The sequence below is a fragment of the Podarcis tiliguerta genome, assembly GCF_965153285.1.
Source record: "Podarcis tiliguerta genome assembly, chromosome: 7".
In the NCBI taxonomy this organism is placed as follows: domain Eukaryota; kingdom Metazoa; phylum Chordata; class Lepidosauria; order Squamata; family Lacertidae; genus Podarcis; species Podarcis tiliguerta.
In genome coordinates this window covers 64298433-64315605 of record NC_139540.1, presented here as the reverse complement: position 1 = coordinate 64315605, position 17173 = coordinate 64298433, and the positions used below count along the sequence as shown (strand labels likewise).

The window sequence follows — 17173 nt, the reverse complement described above, 5'->3', positions numbered from 1 at the left end:
TGTCTGTGCGCAGAGGCCAGCGGAGGGAAGCGGGAGCCGGGCTGTCTTCAATCCCCCTCCCCCGCGTCCCCCGACGACGCATGGGGACGTGGGGAGTCGTTAGATGGTTTCTGCTTGGAACTGCTGCTGTAGCGAGGGTTCCTCATCACAATCCCCGAGCAGGTCGTGCGAGATGTTCGCCGGAGGGATGACATTCCCTGCTCCCAGGGGCGGGTCATTTGCCTCCAGACACAACAAACTCCAGAAACAGGCAAACACGGCCGAGTTTTGACAGGCTCGAGGAAGTAAAACAAAACGAGAGAGAGGTACAGCGCGGGATGTGCAGAGGGCGAATGAAGGAAGCCCTTTCCCCAAGTCTACTCGAAAGGAGCCTTCCCTGCTTCGCGCGCCTCACCGCTTTCCTTGGCAATCCACGGCTGTTTTGGAAGGGCTGTTTTGGGGAGGGGAATGGCGGTGTGGTTTCTGCAGATGCCTTCTAAGAAATGGGTTTTTAAACCTTCTAAATGAGAGAGAGAGCGTTTAGACCTTGCACGTTTTCGCGGCTTAATAATCCCACAGAAAGAGTATGCAGTTCTTTCTCAGAGCTGCTTCTCCCCGACGGTTGTTCCCTCTTTCCGTCTTGTCCTGCCCTCTCCGCCGCCCTTTTCTTAATGCTCGCTCCCTCCTAAGTTGACATTTGGCATGAGAGCTACGCCGAGCCCCTCAAATTAGAGCCCACTTCAGGGCAAACAACAGAAACAGTAGCGCGCCTTTCTCTTGACTTTTTTTATATAAAAAAAAGTCAAGATCTATCGTCTAGAAAGTGTGTTTAAGACCGTAGCTTTAAAGAACATTTAGAAAGGGGGTCTTTCCTTGACGAGCGGGCATTAATACACTGAGCATCGCTTTTTAATAATTATCGCATTGGATTCTAGGCTTTATCAAAGCACCGCTCTGCAAACATTTTTATCCAATAAAATAAGCACTCTGGCATCTCCTGAATTGAAATGGCGCTTGCTCGCTCCCGGTGATTTTAGGGGCCTCTTCCTTGGGCATTTTCTGACGCGCAAATAATTTTAAAAGTAGAAATTCATTAAACGATCTCCTTGCCTAGTGATCATGGCATACTTTGCGCTTTTGGTCCACGCTTGCTTGTTTTAAGGGCAGGCACAGTTCTGAGAGCGGCAGGCAAGAGGCATCCAGTTCGCCTCGCAGCTCTCTGAAGAGTTAATAGCTCCAAATGTGTTGGTTTTCCTGCCTTCTCCCAGGGGTGATGGGGGCAGGGCGGCAGAGGGGGGCGAGAAGAGGGAGAATTTTCTCTATTTGAGGAAAAGAAAAAAAAGGTCGAGCGAAATTGAGCTGGATTTTCCTCGGGCTTGTAATATATGGAGTCTGAATTCTCCGCCCACCCGCTCACCCCCACCCGCTCACCCCCAACCTCTCCAGCAAGAGGTCAGGTGAAAGTCTCCTGCAGGTAAGGCTCGCTCCTTGGCTCACAAATTGTTCCCTTCTGCCCACCCAGGTCGACTCAGATCTGTTTATTTAGGGGAAAGAAAGGAAGGGGAAAGAGCGCTGGACCCTCCATTCTCATCGAAAGACCCACCGGCGGTCAGAAAACCCTGGCTGATCTGCCTCCCTTTTTCTGTCTTTCCTGCCAGGGCGCACCCCCATCCACGGCAGCAGAAACTTTGTAGAAACAACAGCAGCAAAAGCAAAATAGTCTCCAATATGCAGGGAATAAAGCTACTGGTTCGGTTTTTAATTCAGAACGGTTTCCCTACCTCCCTAATCTATTCTCTGTAATAAGGTGAAATACTTGATAGGTAAATCGAAGGCTGGTTTGTGGGGGGCAGGGGGAAGCTCCCAGACACTTTGGGGGAACCCCCCCCACACACAAAGAAGCATGCCTTGTCCCTGAACCCACAGCCAATTCATGGGCGCTCCGGGCTTCTGCGTCTTTCCTTGCTGGCACCGGATCAAGCGGGTCCCTGGTTTTAAATCAAAGGCCAAACTGTTAGCGAAGACAGAGCAGCACCCCCGCCAGTCCACACACCCCAGCGGCCCGGCGAGTCCAGTTCCTGTCCTAATAAATCGATCCGAAAACGCGCGGGGTGGAACAAAGTCACATTGATTTCAGAAGGTGGTGTGTGCTGTGCGCGCGCCACCGTGTGCCCCCTTTTTATTTCCATCTCTCCCCCCCCCGACCCACCCCCCAAAAAGGCTCTCTTGGAAAGCGTTCAAGTTCCGCTGAAATGCACACGGAATTTGCTTCCCAGTGCGCGCCTTCGGGAGCGACTTCGGAGGAAACGGAGGCTTCTGTCAACAAAGCGATTAAGGCGCTCGGGAGTCTCGGGGTTTGGGGGCTCCGGCCGATCTGGTTTGGAGGTCGCCTGGGCAAGCGCGGCCCGTTCTCAGGCTCTCTCCCTCTCTCCTCATATATATACATTCGGGTTGGAATTACAGCGGCCTCCGCGCGCCCCCCGCCCCATATATAATATGCTCAATATGCTACTAAATTGGAAGTCGGTCACGGGAAGAAAAAGAGAGAGGAGCAGCAGCCAAGAAAACATAAACGAAAATAAAACGACCAACGGTGGGGCGCAGGTTGTGGGGCGGACAGATAGGCTTCTTTAAGTAACCCAAGAGAGAAAAAGAGAGAGGAGGTGTGTGTCAGAAAATGTCTGGAAAGCTGCAGAACAAAGACCCAGGCCCAGGCTTCCGCTTCTGCCCCGAATTCCCCTACAAGGCGGCCAAAACTCCGCGGGAGTGACCGGCCGACTCCAAATGGGATTCGATTTCGGTGCCAAATAGGCGTCTGCCGCCCCCCGCCCTTGAGAGCCTCTAGGTGTTTCTTTCTTTGTAAGGAAAGCGCTGAAGAATTCCGAGGTGATTTAACTACGACGACCACCGCTTTGATTTAAAAGCCAAAGCATGTATAGAGTGTGATCTCTGTTGCTTTTCGAGGACACGGCTTTTCAGAGCTCCGGGCCCTGCTGCCACGGCCCCTCTTCCATAATAGGCCTCCCCTCCGACGCCTGCCTCGCCCGACCTGCTCTATGGATGTGGCAAGGGACTCGCGGGTCTTGTCGGCGGGATCCATATGGGTTTGGGGGGTTTTTTGTTTTTTGTTTAGGGCCAGTGCTGGGTGTAATGTGATGAAGCGGACCACCTACCTTCGGGTTTTGATTTCTGCTTTCTTTTCAGATTAAGTACTTGGCTTGGAGAGGCATTCGAAAAGCAAAACAAAAATAAAAGCGGGGTGGTGGTGGTGGTGGACAGCAACCAAACAACGCCAGGGGCATATAAGTACAAGCGGTTTGAACAGTTTGCAATGGGCTAGTTTGTGGAAGTGGTCTTCTATCCGGGATCGGTAGAGGAACGAGCATGGTCGTTCCCACCAAGCCTTTGTGAAAAGGCTGGAGCGCAGGGCGCTCTTCCTTCACTGGTTCTGCATGCCAGACTGTTAACGGGAGTTTCTGCCCAGTCACTTCTGAGGATGCGATCCTAAGCAAGCTTTAGACTTGCGCTCGGTTAAGAGTGTATGGGATGGGGGCCGGCGGAGAGTGCCGGGTGTTGATCTCCTCTATACATTTGTCATCCCTAATGAGCCATTCCCAGACAACCCCTTTTCCTCTCCTTACCACTCCCAGGTATCAGGGCTGTAAAAAATGCGAGCCTGCCCTTTCTCGGGGGGGGGGGGTCGTTCCCTTTCCACACACCCCCAATCCCCACCCCTCCAGTTCCGGGGTGTTGGGGGGGGGAGGAATCGCTGCCTTTCTCCTCCACCTTCTTCTCTTGCTGGGGCGTTTGCGCCTCCTGTACAGGGTAAGAAAGACCCTCCGGACGGCTTGCAAAGCAGGCCCTGCTAACTCCTGGTTACTGCAGAAGCCGGGCTATTTCAAGCGCACCGCGGATCTCCCTACACATGGTTTCCTTCTCGGTGAACTTAACGCCTCTTCCTCCCACTGGAGGCATTTGGCGATTGTTTCGTTAAATGAGACGCCGGTTAATTAAAATAAAACACAATCGCCCATTAGGCTGCTCCTCTGGAAGGACACGGATGGTGGACATCCTTTCGCTTGCTCCCCGCCTCCCCTTCGGTCCTCTGCTCTGATTAAATCGGATTCCCTTTTCGGCTTGGCCTGATTTTAGGGCTAGGAGGACACTTCCAGCCTAGGGGGAGAGAAGGAGGGAGGGAGGTGAGATCCGTCGTCGTTTCCGATGGGCCTGGTGCAAAATCAACCCAGGCGTGAGCTTTGTACCAAACTGTCCTCTTTACATCTCGTGCTGAAATCCTCCCCACACTTCATTGGGAGCCTGGCCCATTCAACTGAGGGGTGCGGGGTGGTGGGCTTAATTTCCAATAAGCAGTAGGACCGGCGTCTGATTATCTTTAGCAAAAGTCTGGGGGGTGTGGAGGGGAAGAAGAAGACTGTACAACAGGCTTGGAGGAAGATCTCTGATTAACCCCAAAAAGACTCGGCAAACTTCCTCAAATATGGAAAACGATGTAACAAAACCCCACACAAATAGTTGGATTTATTGAGGGGGGTGGGAGAGAGAAAGAAATAAGAAAAAGAGCAACAACGACAAAGTCCCACAGTAGGATTTTAAAAGAGAGGAGGGCTGGGTGGGTGTTTGAGATTGGCACTGATCAGTGTTTCAGCTTTGGTACCTATTTCAAAAGTTGAGACAAACGGGCTGGATAAAACATTACTGCCGAGTTAAAGGGGGCTAGGAGACTATCAAAATACTTTAAATATTTTATATAATATCATGGATGCACAGAGCAGATGCACTCTCTGTGTGGCCCACAGCTGTGCAATGAATGCTAGCTAACCAGGTAACTAAACTGCATCTATTGCGGTTCGTGTCCACGTGATAAATGTTATTTTGACAATTTGCCATGTAATAATTCTAATCGAGCCAAATTTCAGCTGAATGTGACCCTGTCTAAGGATGCATCGCTGGCAGTATCGATATTTCTCTTGCAGCGCCTGATAAAAGATTATATTAAATCCCACAGGCCCGGGAGACGAGGGGAAGAGGCGCTTTTTGGTGAGAGTTAACATGACCAAAGGAAGGAACCCGATGGAAAGCCCCCGCGCTCTTTCAACATAGGAAGCCTGTGAATTCAAGCACTGGAGGGGGGAGATGTTATCAGGCTTCTCATGAGGAAATCTAAAAATATTTTTTTTCCTGGATAGAAAAGCCAGGAACGTCTTTTTGTATTAATAAAACATATACAGTATTTCAAAGTATCTGTAAGTAAACAGCATTCCGAGCAAAATCCTGAGCTCCTTAGACTTTTGTGAACAAAACTAATTTTACAAAAGCTTTACCTATTTTAGGACCTAGACAACTTAGTAGGTCATAGAATTCAGCTGACTTCGGTGGGGCTTGCTTCTAAGTAAGCGGGTTTAGGATTGCAGCCTTCATTTGGCAGAGGCACAAGTTTTCTATTCAGTCAACATTTGGACTTAGCAGACAGATCACAAAGGACTAAAACATTTACAGTTGCAGAGTTTTCCCCGTTGCAAATCACAATGGGGAAGAAGCGCCTGGAATTAAGACTGCCAAAGTCAGCATAAATAAAAGATCTAATTTCAATCTGAATTCAACAGATTTAAAATCGGATGTACATCTCAAATCTAGGTATGTTTACCCGGAAATATGTTCCACTGAGTTCAGTGGAGCTTACTCCCAGGTAAACGTGCATTAGGACTGTACCCTAAATCAGATTCGGATTCCTCATACGGAATAACTCCAAACATTGTCGATATGAATAAAACCTGAACATGATCGATTTCTTTTCTTCAGAGGGGAACACCCCCACCGCCCATTAATTCAAAGAGAGGGGAGATTATGCAAGCACCCTGCGCCACCAATTTATGTACAGCTAAAACTTTTGCATAAGCAGGAGGATGGATCGTAGCCCGCGGTTCAGAAGTTAGGCGTTCAAACTTTCCATACCCAGTGTCGTCTGAACTGACGTTGCCGTTTGCGCAGCTCTATACGCAATCTAGTTAAGCTGTAGGATTTGCCTTGGTTTTTTGTTTTTTGTTAGGCGCTAAATTACATTCGTGTCAGGAACCTTCGGCTTACGTGGATGGTGAATGGGTGCAGTGAAACTAGGGCAACTCCCACGCTGTACCCACGCACATCCCTTCTCTGACCAGTTTCCTTTGACATAAAATAAGCCTCTACAAAAAGTTAAATGAACTGTTTACACGCAGTTTAAAATTATCTACCTCTCCCTTTATCTCTAGATTCTAGATAGACATAACATCCCAGGCCAGGAAGATCAGCACAATGATTTCTCTTCTACCCCGAAAGTTGTTGTCACGCATCTACTTGGAACCAAGCCCCACGGGCGTCAAAGGCGCTCGCATCCAAGCAAACTGGCTTTGCATGACTCGCAGCCTTTGACAAGCATCCTGAATTATGCGCTGGACCTCGCACGCTTTTCTCTTCGATACATAACCCACTCCATTTTGCAGCGCGGGACGACAGCATCTAAGGCCTGATTCACAACCGGTTGAGATGCAGGCCTTCGGGTGTTCAGAGGGCTGCGGATCGCTTGATCTCTCTCTCTCTCTCCCCCCACCCCCACGCTGCTCAGCTAGAGGGCGAGGAGTAGTAAATGCTATCAAGAGAACAGTTAGGTATCTTCCAGCCCCATCAGGCCAGGCAGTGGGAGAGGCCTAGAAGCTGGAGTAGCGGCAGCTCCCTTCGCTCCCCCACAGCCTGCTGAAGCCGGTCCCAATTTACCGTGATTCACTGTCTAGCTACGGGCCTCCGAGCTCCCCCTCGCCGCCATTTGCTGCGTAAAAATTCGGGGGGCGGCCGGCTGCGTTTCATTCTCCCGGGACCACGTGCAGGCCAGCAGGGTGAGGAGTGGAGGTAGGGAGGCCTGGACTGCGTCAAGGAGACGCCAGCACAAAGGCTCTATTCATGGGCAGCCATCAGCAAGACCAAGTCCCTCGGTGGTACTCCTCTGGAGCAAGAGAGGGGCTCCGGCCTGAGCCCGGCTCACCTGCGCGCCAGGCTCAGTTGCTTGGCCTGAGTATATGAAGGTGAACGATTCCCTGGCCTTCCTGTCGTCTCCATCCTTTTCTCGCTTATGTCTATCTCTTCCAAGGCCTCCTTCTTAGGAGAGCCTGGACGTCCAACACGCGAGGCAGGTTTCTAGAAACCCCTCCTCGTCTCCCTTTCCGAAAGCGTCGATCTCTCCTCTGTTCCCTGGCTGGGGGTCGGGGAGGGAGTGCCGGGGGAGTGACAGGGCTCATCTGCCGATCCACCTGTAGCTGGCGGGTTTCCCTCCTCCTTCTCCTCCTCCTCCCACGTGTGCCTTCAAAACAAAACAAAAGGTGGCAACCGAGGAGTAAACAGCGAGTAACGAACAGCTTGGGAGCAGGCGAGTGGTGAAACAAGAGCGCAACTGAGTGGCCTCTTTTGTCTAAAGAAAGGCTTCCCTGCGCGCTGGTTGGGTCAGACTGCAAGCCGGATCCTGACCTCCTGTCATCTCCTGTCAACTCCATGGGAGCTGTAGCTGCTGGATACTATCACCCTAATGCACATAGAAATGACGAAAAAAGAGACCACGATTTCCCAGTCTGGTGGATATAGCTTTAGAGGGCTGGTCCTTAAGGGGAACAACTTCTGTTCACATCAACGGGGACAGACTTCCATCTAGATTCCTTTTTTTAAAAAAAGAAAAAGTTATCTGAGGGCGAACTAGCCAGCTCTAAAGCAACCGAAGAGTGACGCCTAGAAGCCCCAGGGGTTTAAGTCTTAGTCGCAAGGGTTCAAAAGGCTCTTTGCTTCTCATTCCTGGAAACTTTGTTCAGATATTACAGCAACGCAGCTTCCTCCGCCCCACTTTATACATTTTTACGTGTGAGTAGACTATACTGTGTTTAAAGGGGACTTCACTACCCCAAGTAAATGTTATGGGCCATGCTGATTCCATGCCTAGTTGCATAGCTGCCAACTTTTCCCTTTTTTAAAGGGAAATTCCCTTATTCCGAATAGGATTCCTCGCAAGAAAAGGGAAAAGTTGACAGCTATGCCTAGTTGGGATCAAAGATGCCTCGCTCTCATTTCCCTGGAAAGGGGTCTGCGTGTTTCTTAAGAAATAAAAGGGGGAAGGGACTAAAAGACTTAGTCTTGGCCACACTTCACCCGGACTGCAGCCCAACCATTTTACGTGAGAGTAAGTCTCACCGATTTTAGGGAGATTCGCTTCGGAGTAGGTGGTCGTAGGATGTCGACTCTCCGCCTTAAAAAGGGGGTGGGTGGGTGTCTTAATCGGCTGGCTGGCTTTGTGGCAGGCACTGAAACCCAGTTCTTCTTCCTACGTCGTTTGCCCCCAAATCTATGTATTTTGTCGTGGCCTCTGCTCCTGCAAATGGGGTCCTCTGATCCCATCTGGCTGCGGACTACTGGGAAGGCAGGAAGTAGCTTTCGCCAGTGGAAATCGAGGCGATCAGCAAACAAACATCATCCGAAGAAAGACTCTCCTCCCCGCCACTCTGTCTTCTCTCACAAAGGACATTGGAGTGGGGGAAGGGGGGGTTGGAAAGAAAGGACCTAAGGAATAAGCCCGCCATAAGCACAGTTCGTAAATTCCCCGTTTATGAGCTCACTGAAACCAAGAGTGTCTCCCATTGATGGCTTGCACACCGACGCCCTCAGTTGAACGTGGTGGGACCACCTCTGAGGTTCCTCAACCTGGTTTCCCCACTCCAGCTCTGAAAAGACACAGCTAATAAACTGAAGGGATGTGACAACACACGAGGATGCCCACCTCCGATTATTCCCTTCCTTTCTCCCTGGCTCCTTATATGTACAAAACACAAAGAGCGCGCGAGAGTCAGCCAAAATTATAAATGTCCATGAGCGCTGCAGTTTGATTTCAGTGGGAGACGGAAGCGCAAAGCCAGGCCGATTCTCTCCCACTGGATTGAATGGGGCTTTCAAAACGTTTCCATGGTTCGTTTCGCTTTCGGAGAGCCAACTTCAACTAGCTACATGCTCTGGTTTCCTAGATATCCGTAGATAGAACTGAATGTGTTGAGCACAAAACGTACAAAGGCTCATCTATACGAATCTATTCCGAAATATTAAAAAATCAAATCGAAAGCGATCCTGCTACTTTCCTGGAGCTCTCTTTGAATCGGGAATCGCTAGTCGTACTAAGGCCAGATCAGTTAAGGCCATATCGCAAGCTGTGCACCAAAGCAAACTTCAGCAGGCTCACTCAGGACCATTGAGTTCAATGGAATGTAGCAAGTAGGTGCCTTAAAAAGAGGCACAACTCCATCCCTAAGACGGTTAAAATCAAGTATTTTGAGGTTAGGCCGATTTCATATTCTAGGTAGGCCTGCTATTTTTAACTTCTTTACTCCGGAGTCATCACATATTCAATAACTTTAGGTTAACTGAATTGCAGATAGGACTGTGGTTTAAATTCAAGTCCAAGCTATATAGACTAGCAGCTGACCTACTAATAAATAAACTATTTTGCCGCATTTCGAAAGTGCTCTTCGCAAATAAAGGAGGGGAGAATCGTTCCCAGGGTGCAATTCCGAGGTTGCAAACGCTTTCCTGAGAGTAAATGCCATTTCGCTCAGTAGGACTCCTACTTTCAAACAAGCCACATACATAGGATAAATCCGCACAGCGTCACCCTCAATCCGGGTCTACGTCTCACAATTCGAAGCGCTTTGAAAAAGGAAGCAAATGGCCAATTCACAAACACACAAGACCACAAGAGTGCAATTGCGTGAGATTAATTCCGATAGGGAAATGCACTAAAAAGCGAGGAAAATCCGTCCCCAAGTTTCTGAGCTCTTGCTTGCTTGCTACTCTGGAAGCACGGCTAAGATGAGAAGGCGCCTACTCAGGTTTTAATTAAATTAGCCCGGATTTATTTACTGTTTGCGGCCTTTAACAACCCGGGAGCAATTACTGCCAAGTGTTGCCTCCGATAAGAGCGCCTGATAGGAGCTGCATTCTCTTGAAAAATGCTCACCGGAGGCTCCCCAGAAAGGCAGCCTCGCCTCGCCTCTGACAGCGCGGCCGATCCCTCCCAGATGAAAGGCTAAATTGCATTTTGTTGGGGTATTACCCACGAAGTGGGCAAAGGTGTTTCCTCCATTCCTTGCAAACCTCATTGAGAGATGACCTGAAGGCGAGTTTCTACATTTGACCAAAACATCACCCGTTGCTATTTGCAGCCATCCGCAAAGGGGGGTTTCTTCTGCTTAAAGTGTGTTTGTGTGCGTAAGAGAGAGAGGGAAAATGACTCCAACTCTAGGTAACAATGAGGGAGACTAGTTTTCCTTCTCAGTTCTTTGTGTATATAGAATCGCTCCCGGGGAAACCAGCAAAAAATATTTAAGGACTAGCGACCTGTCTAGAATAATGAGGAAAGGGGGGGGGGGTCCAGGACCCCATGGTTTGTGGAACGAGTTGCCCAAGAAACATGTTGGGGGGGGGAGGGAACTGAGCAGCTCCCCCCCCCCATTAGTTCACATTGGAAGAAAGGGTTTTAAGGATCTTCTTACTATTCTATAAAATATAGCTGCCTATATTTAGAAAATTCAGAAACCTGCACGTGCATAAATGTCACATTTTTTTTCTTAAAAGCACGCATTAGTTTGCAAATGAAGATCAGGACGTCCTGCGACTTCTTTAACGCTTTCCTCTTGATATGGGACAGATTACGGCCACGGGCCTTCCGCGAATATATTTCTAAGTTCCAATATTTGTCAGATAGCTGAAGCCCTCTGCATCTGCTGCCTCGCAACAGTGATGGCTTGGTGGCTTACATTTCCCACCTATTCGCTAAGATTAATAACCATAATAGTCAGAACTCATAAATAACAGCAGCAGCCTCAGCAACAGCCAGTGGAATCAACATTTGTTTTTAAGTCGATTCCAGCCGCATCCAAGTCCACACACCCAACACAGATTTTTAAAAATCGATGGACATAAATGATATTTATTTACAAGTTTAGGACTAACCAGAAACTTAAATTCGGTTGTTTTTGGTTTAACCGGTTTATGGGAGCCAGTTACCTAAGAAACATTTTTTTTTTAAAAAATGTATTTTTCACTTAGCCCACATTGGAAGAAAGTAATTCTACCATCAACATTTCAGCTGTAGGATTTTTAATTTTTTCCTTTAAAAAGTGGGGTTAATATATCCAGACGTATATGGTCTCAGTCCAACTGAATGGTAATTTATTAATAAACAAGCAAGGCAGTAACTTCAGGGTATCTCCAACAAAAAAAAAGGAAAATAAATGATAAACGATAAAATAAGATTAATACAGCTTCCCATTTATATATATAAATGAAAATAAAACAAAACAAAAATCAATGTTTAACGTTATTTTAAAGTCAACCTTTCTGAAAGCATTGGGGGAGGTGGGGTAAAAAGAACACTTTCTGGCGTTTGGTCCAAGAGATCCAACTACAGATTTAAAAATAAATTACTATGCATCCATTTACATTTTCGAAACAAATCCTTGCGTATAAAGGAGTCCTTGCAGGGGAGAGGAAAGGAAAGGGGCTTTCTAAGGCGGCGTCGCTTGCAAACCAGGGGCGAAACTCGCATGGGCTTGAGCGAACCCGGATTGCGCCTTCATTGAGGGCTGCGATCCACACCACCCCGTGGAATTCGATGGAGCCGCTGGACTTATCCCCGCGAGACTCTCGCCGCTGGTTGGCTGGCATTTCCCGCGCGCTCAGTCGCCGGCGCCCAACCAAGCGCCGGGCCAGCAGCCAATAAGGCTGGCGCAAAAGGGCGCGCAGGGTGGGAGCCACACAACGCGGCCGGCAGAGCCTCTCGGAGAGGGAGGCGAGGGAAGAAGGCACCCTCTCTTTCTGCGTGTGGGGAGGGTTGTTTTTAAGGCAAGGAAGAAAAGCACAAACTTACGTGTTATTTGGAGTAACACTGTCCTTTAACAAACCATGTCCTTAGTTAATAAAAAGGCTGTCTTTGGGTAAGAGTCTGTGGAGCTTTTGCGCGGGCTTCGGGGGCGCCGAGCGTCGTGTTTGTGTGTTGGTGTTTATAGTGGAAACACGGCTTCTCCAGCGTCCCCTCAGAGCGCGGCGGCGGCTGAGGGCCCGCTTCTCCCCTCGCCGCTCTCCTCGGTCAGAACTTGCTGCAGTCGTAGACGAAGGCGCCCGAGGGCCGGTAGAGCGGCTGGCTGCCTGGGAACGCCATTTGGCAGCTGCTGGCGGCCGCCGCCGCCGCCGCGTTGCCGTTGACGGGCGAGTTGCTCAGGCCCAGGCGCTGCGACGACTCGAACATCTCCCTCACGGTGTGGAAGTTCTGCTGCTGCACCGGGTAGCCCGACGGCGACGGCGACGGGGACGACGAGGCGGCGGCGGCGGCAGCCGCTGCGGCAGCAGCAGCCGCGGCCGCCGCGGCTGAGGCGGGCGCCAAATGGGCGAGCTCGCCCACCGCCGTGGCCTGGTTGAGGTACCACGAAGCCAGGCGGCCGCCGCCACCGCCTTGCGGGTGCCCCTCCTGAGGGCTCAGGCTGAGGGAAGAGGCGCTGCTGCTGCTGCTCGCCGCCAGGCTGTACTCGGGAAGGGGGTCCTGCTCCACCGGGCTGCCGCTCAGGTGGCCTCCGCCGCCTCTTTCTCCGCCGCCCCCGGCAGCCGCGGCAGCCGCGGCAGCAGCGGCCGCGTAGAGGCTCATGGCCTGCAAGTTGCAGTGATAACTATTGGCGCCGCCGCCGCCGCCGGCTGGCGTGATGGCACTGCTGCCCGTCGTGTTGACGCCCTGGCTGCAGGGGGCGCTGTAGAGCGCGCTCTGCGCAGCCGCAGCCGGCGAATAGCAGCTGCTGAGCGCCAGCGAAGGCGGCGGCAGCGCCGGGGTCCGCGACGTCGAGGCGCTCGAGGGGCTGGACGACGACGACGACGGCGGGGCTGCGGTGCCGGCCGTGGGGGGCAAAGCCAAGAGCTCCCCGCCGCCCTGCCCCGGGGAAGCGCGCAGGGAGGTCATGATGATGTTGTCCACGCTGAAGCCGCCGGCGCCCGCCCCCCCGGGGGGCCCTCCGGGATGATGGTGGGGCGGCGGCGGGTGGTGGAGATGCGGGTGGTGGTGATGGTGATGATGGGCGTGCGGGTGAGAGTGGTGGTGCGGGTGGTGGGCGTGCGGGTGCTGGCTGGGAGGCGCTTCGGCGGCGGCCGTCGGGGGGTCCAAGCCCAGCGCTCTGCCGCCGCCGCCGCCGTGCGGGCTCCCCGCTCCGCTGGAGAGGCTGCTGGCGCTGGAGCTGCCGGGGCTCTCGATCTTGGCCACGGGCGCGCCTCCCAGCGGGGACAGCGCTCGAGGGGGCGACGTCGAGCCGTTCTCCGTCTTGATGTCCTGCAGCCTCACCGGAGGCGCCTGCTGCTGCTGCTGCTGCTGCCCACCTCCGTCTTGGTGCTGCTGTCGAGTCGACGTCTGCTGCTGCTGCTGCTGCGTCTGCTCCTTGCTATGGAGGCGCTCCTTCTCCTCCTTGTCCTTGACGGCGTCTTTCTTCTTGAAGCGCCTCCGTCGGCGCAGGAACGAGCCGTTCTCGAACATGTTGTACGAGTCCGGGTCCAGGGTCCAGTAGCTCCCCTTGCCGGGCTTCTTGTCGTCTCGGGGCACCTTGACGAAGCACTCGTTGAGCGAGAGGTTGTGGCGGATGGAGTTCTGCCAGCCTTGCTTGTTGTCCCGGTAGAAGGGGAAGCGCTCCATGATGAACTGGTAGATGCCGTTCAGCGTGATCTTCTTATCCGGCGCGTTCTGGATAGCCATGGTGATGAGAGCGATGTAGCTGTAGGGAGGCTTCACCAAGTCCTTGGGCTGCGGCGGAGGCGGGTAAGGGCCGTACGGCCTGCCCATGCCGCCTCCACCACCGCCTCCGCCTCCGCCTCCTCCGCCGGCGCCCGGGTACTGCTCGTGGGCCGCCGGGTGCGGAGAGTACATGCTCATCGGGGCCGGCATGGCCGCGTAGCCCCCTCCGGCCGCCGCGCGGTAGTAGCTCTGCTCGCCGCCCAGGTATGGCACCACTCCCAGCGAGTTGGGGCTGGAGACGGAGTAGCGAGCCTGCATGGCCTCCCTGCCAGCCAGCCAGCCAGACCAAGCGGCAGCAGCTTCAGCAACAGCAGCAGCAGACTGGCCTCCTCCGCCTCCTCCTCCGCCGCCTCCTCCTCCTCCGCCGCCTCCGCCTTTGCTTTCCCCCCTCCACCCCTCCGCAGCTCCAGCGCCAAAAAAGTATAAACCAGAAGAGGCGACCAGGATCTTTCCTTTCCGCCCCGCTTCCTCCCCCGAAAAGGGAGCAAGCAAGCAAGCGGGCGAAAACTTCGGGGTCCCGTTAAAGTTTGCTGCTTTCCCCTCCTCCGCTCAAGCGGGCCAAAAAATTAAATAAATGGAAAGGACCCCGGGCGAAGGAGAGGGGGGAGGTTGATGATGGTCGTGGGGAGGGGAAATAAGTCTCCTTTTCTTCCTGCTGCTGCTACTCCTTCTTGTTCTTCTTAAAACAAGGCGCCGAGCCTCCACGGAAGCGGCCGCCGCCGAGAGGAAAAGCCAGTTACTTCCATCAAGGGCGAAACTGGAATCGCGCGCGCTCCCTCGCGTAAAGCTGAGCGCACAAACCCCACTAGTCGCTTATTTCCCGAGCGCCTTTCCTTCCCCCTTCTTCTTCTTCTTCCACGGAGGTGCACAACAGGTTGAGATTTCTTCCTTTAAAAAAGGAATAAAGACGAGGCAGGCGAAGGAAACCAAAAGGAAGAAGCAGCGTGCGTTGGTTGGAAGGGCGCGAGAGACCGGATATTTTCTCTTTCTCTCTCTCTTTCTTGAACTCAAGTATGAAAAAAGACCCCAAAAAACCACCTTCCCCAAGCGGTCTGCGGTTGTTCAGCGCGGCCTCCTGCCTCCGTTTCTCCTACAGTCTCTTTTCAGCCGCGCGCTGCTCGGAGAAGCATTTGGAAAAACTCCTGAACTTTTGAGCATCCGTCACCAAGGCGAGGACTTTTTTACGCACTCGCAGGGCTCCTTTCCTCCCCTCCTCTTTCCTCCCCTCTTTCCCTTCCCCCTCCCTTTTTCTTTCGAGACTGGGAGGCCCCGCCCCGCCCCGGTGGCGTAGCCAATGAGAAGACGCCTCCGAGCTACGAAGGGGCGGGCTGGGCTCGTAGCTTCAGCAGAAGCCGCGGCAGCGGCAGGAACAGCAACTTGGAGAATGATAGTTCTGGGACTGGCCACACACGCGCACGTCGCCCTGCCCTCTCCTCCCTCGCGCGTATATAGCTCCTCCGCGCGGCCCGAGGGCAAGCCTTCCCTCGCACACAGGAGTAGGTATGCGGATCAAGTTGCACTCTCCGCGCTCCGGAATGAAAAAAACACACACCAACACATTTTCTCTACGCTCATCAACCGGCCCTGCGCGCACAACACACACACATAAATCCTAATACACGCACACAAATATTATTTCTGCAGACAATACTGTTTGCAACAAGCAACAGCGACCGAGTACTTTTGTCAGGACAGAGGCCAACTTAAAATTAGGGAGCCAGCTTTCGGGTTTCACAAAACTCTTCGTCATCTTTGCCGAAGAACAACAAAATGGGGAGGGCACAAAGTGCTTCGTTTTTCCCGAGGAGTTTTTGAAAGTGAAATCATTGTTTTGAGGGCTTCACTCGCATGCCTCCCACTGTAGGTTTTCTAAAAAATAAAAAATAAAATCCCTTTTTTGTTAGGCATGACTAAGGATTCCATGAAACTGCAACCCCCCCCCCAAAAAAAATCCCCTTGGTCTTTACGTTTTATTTGTCGTGCCTCGGTTTCCCCTATCCCGCTCCCAGTTAATGAACCAATACAGCCGAGAGCATGTCGACAAGGGATCATCATTCAAGTAACACAAAGAAGTAAAAATATACCATATGTACATTACACAAGCAAAACAAACCTTAGGCAAGCGGAGTTTTCTGCTGATAGGAATATTCATATGTGCTCCGAATAAATATGTTATTGGATCGTGCTTCTACGGTATTGAGGTCCACTGATTTCAGCCGCGGAGACATAAACCCGAGCTGGGAGCCGTCCCATTATAACCAGTGCGTCGAACGAGGTATATGCAATGTCATCTCTTACACCCGCATGCACAAATATGCAACGGCACGCACCAACATTCACATCTGCCGACCGCAATATTAGATCTTGATGCATTTTAATTTTCTTTAGATACAATGTTCTTGATGCAAATTTGCCGGCCATTTTTTCCCCTTAGCTTGTGAGGATGCGCAACTGTTCCACGTAACCCTTTCACTCATCGCGGGCTGAACTCCCCACCCGCCCGCAGTGCTCCTTACAGACTCCCATAACACGCTTCTCAGTAAAGAAGGCCTTGGTTCTCTCTAACCGACCCCTTTTTCTGCGTGTGCGACCTATTCGCTGCTGCCTGGACTTCCTATGTGTAAGTTTCCTTTCACGCCCTTCGACGGTCCTGGGGTCGCTCCTCTGTGCCCTCGAGTGGCAAAGGAAGAGCTGGCGAACAGCCTCGACCGATTCTCCACACACCAGGCCGGAATCCGGATTAAGGAGGGAAGGAGCAGGGGGCCCAAAGACTCCCCGGACCCCCCTGGCAGCCCCGCCCCGCTCCCGCGCTCCCTCCAGCCAGCTGCCTGACCAAACTTTCCCGAAGAGATTCCTTTCTCTGCCATTTGACAAGCCTTTGACGAGTTCTCAAAAGCTCCCTTTTATGAATCGGCTTTTCCCGTGACAGCTTGGAAAGACAGCGATTGTTGCTTATGCAGTGTTTATAAACATAGTCAGGTCATTCATATATATTGCTGGCTTGTCCAGGCAATCTTTTGAGGTAGTGAACCCTTCTTCCTCTGTACTGGGTATGAGAAAATTTCGCATTGAAAGCGTCTGGATTTTAAGCACATTTGCTGCGAAATAACTGCCACTTTGAACTGGTGGCATCGGCATTCGGTTAAACTTATTTAGGTTTGGGATGCAAAACTTACAAAACGGGTACTGAGACAAGGAGAGGGGTTTTTTTTGTGGGAGCACGAGAGAGCCAGCCTTCGAGTTACACAGGACTCTTCAACAAACAGGAACCAGGAGAAGTTTGCAGGGCTGTTCTTACGAGAAGAGGGACGGACAGTTGCGAACAGGAGGGCAAAGAAATATGCGTGCGCG

At 52.0% G+C, this 17173-nt stretch overlaps 1 protein-coding gene across 1 annotated transcript; it reads right to left on the bottom strand.

Annotated features, from left to right (window-relative positions):
• Positions 1-11094: 11094 nt before the first annotated feature.
• On the bottom strand, positions 11095-15042 carry FOXC1 (forkhead box C1). Its single transcript, XM_083449962.1, has one exon. It carries the CDS (start codon positions 14078-14080, stop codon positions 12146-12148), a length of 1935 nt encoding a protein of 644 aa, XP_083306088.1. The 5' UTR covers positions 14081-15042; the 3' UTR covers positions 11095-12145.
• Between the last annotated feature and the right edge of the window lie 2131 nt (positions 15043-17173).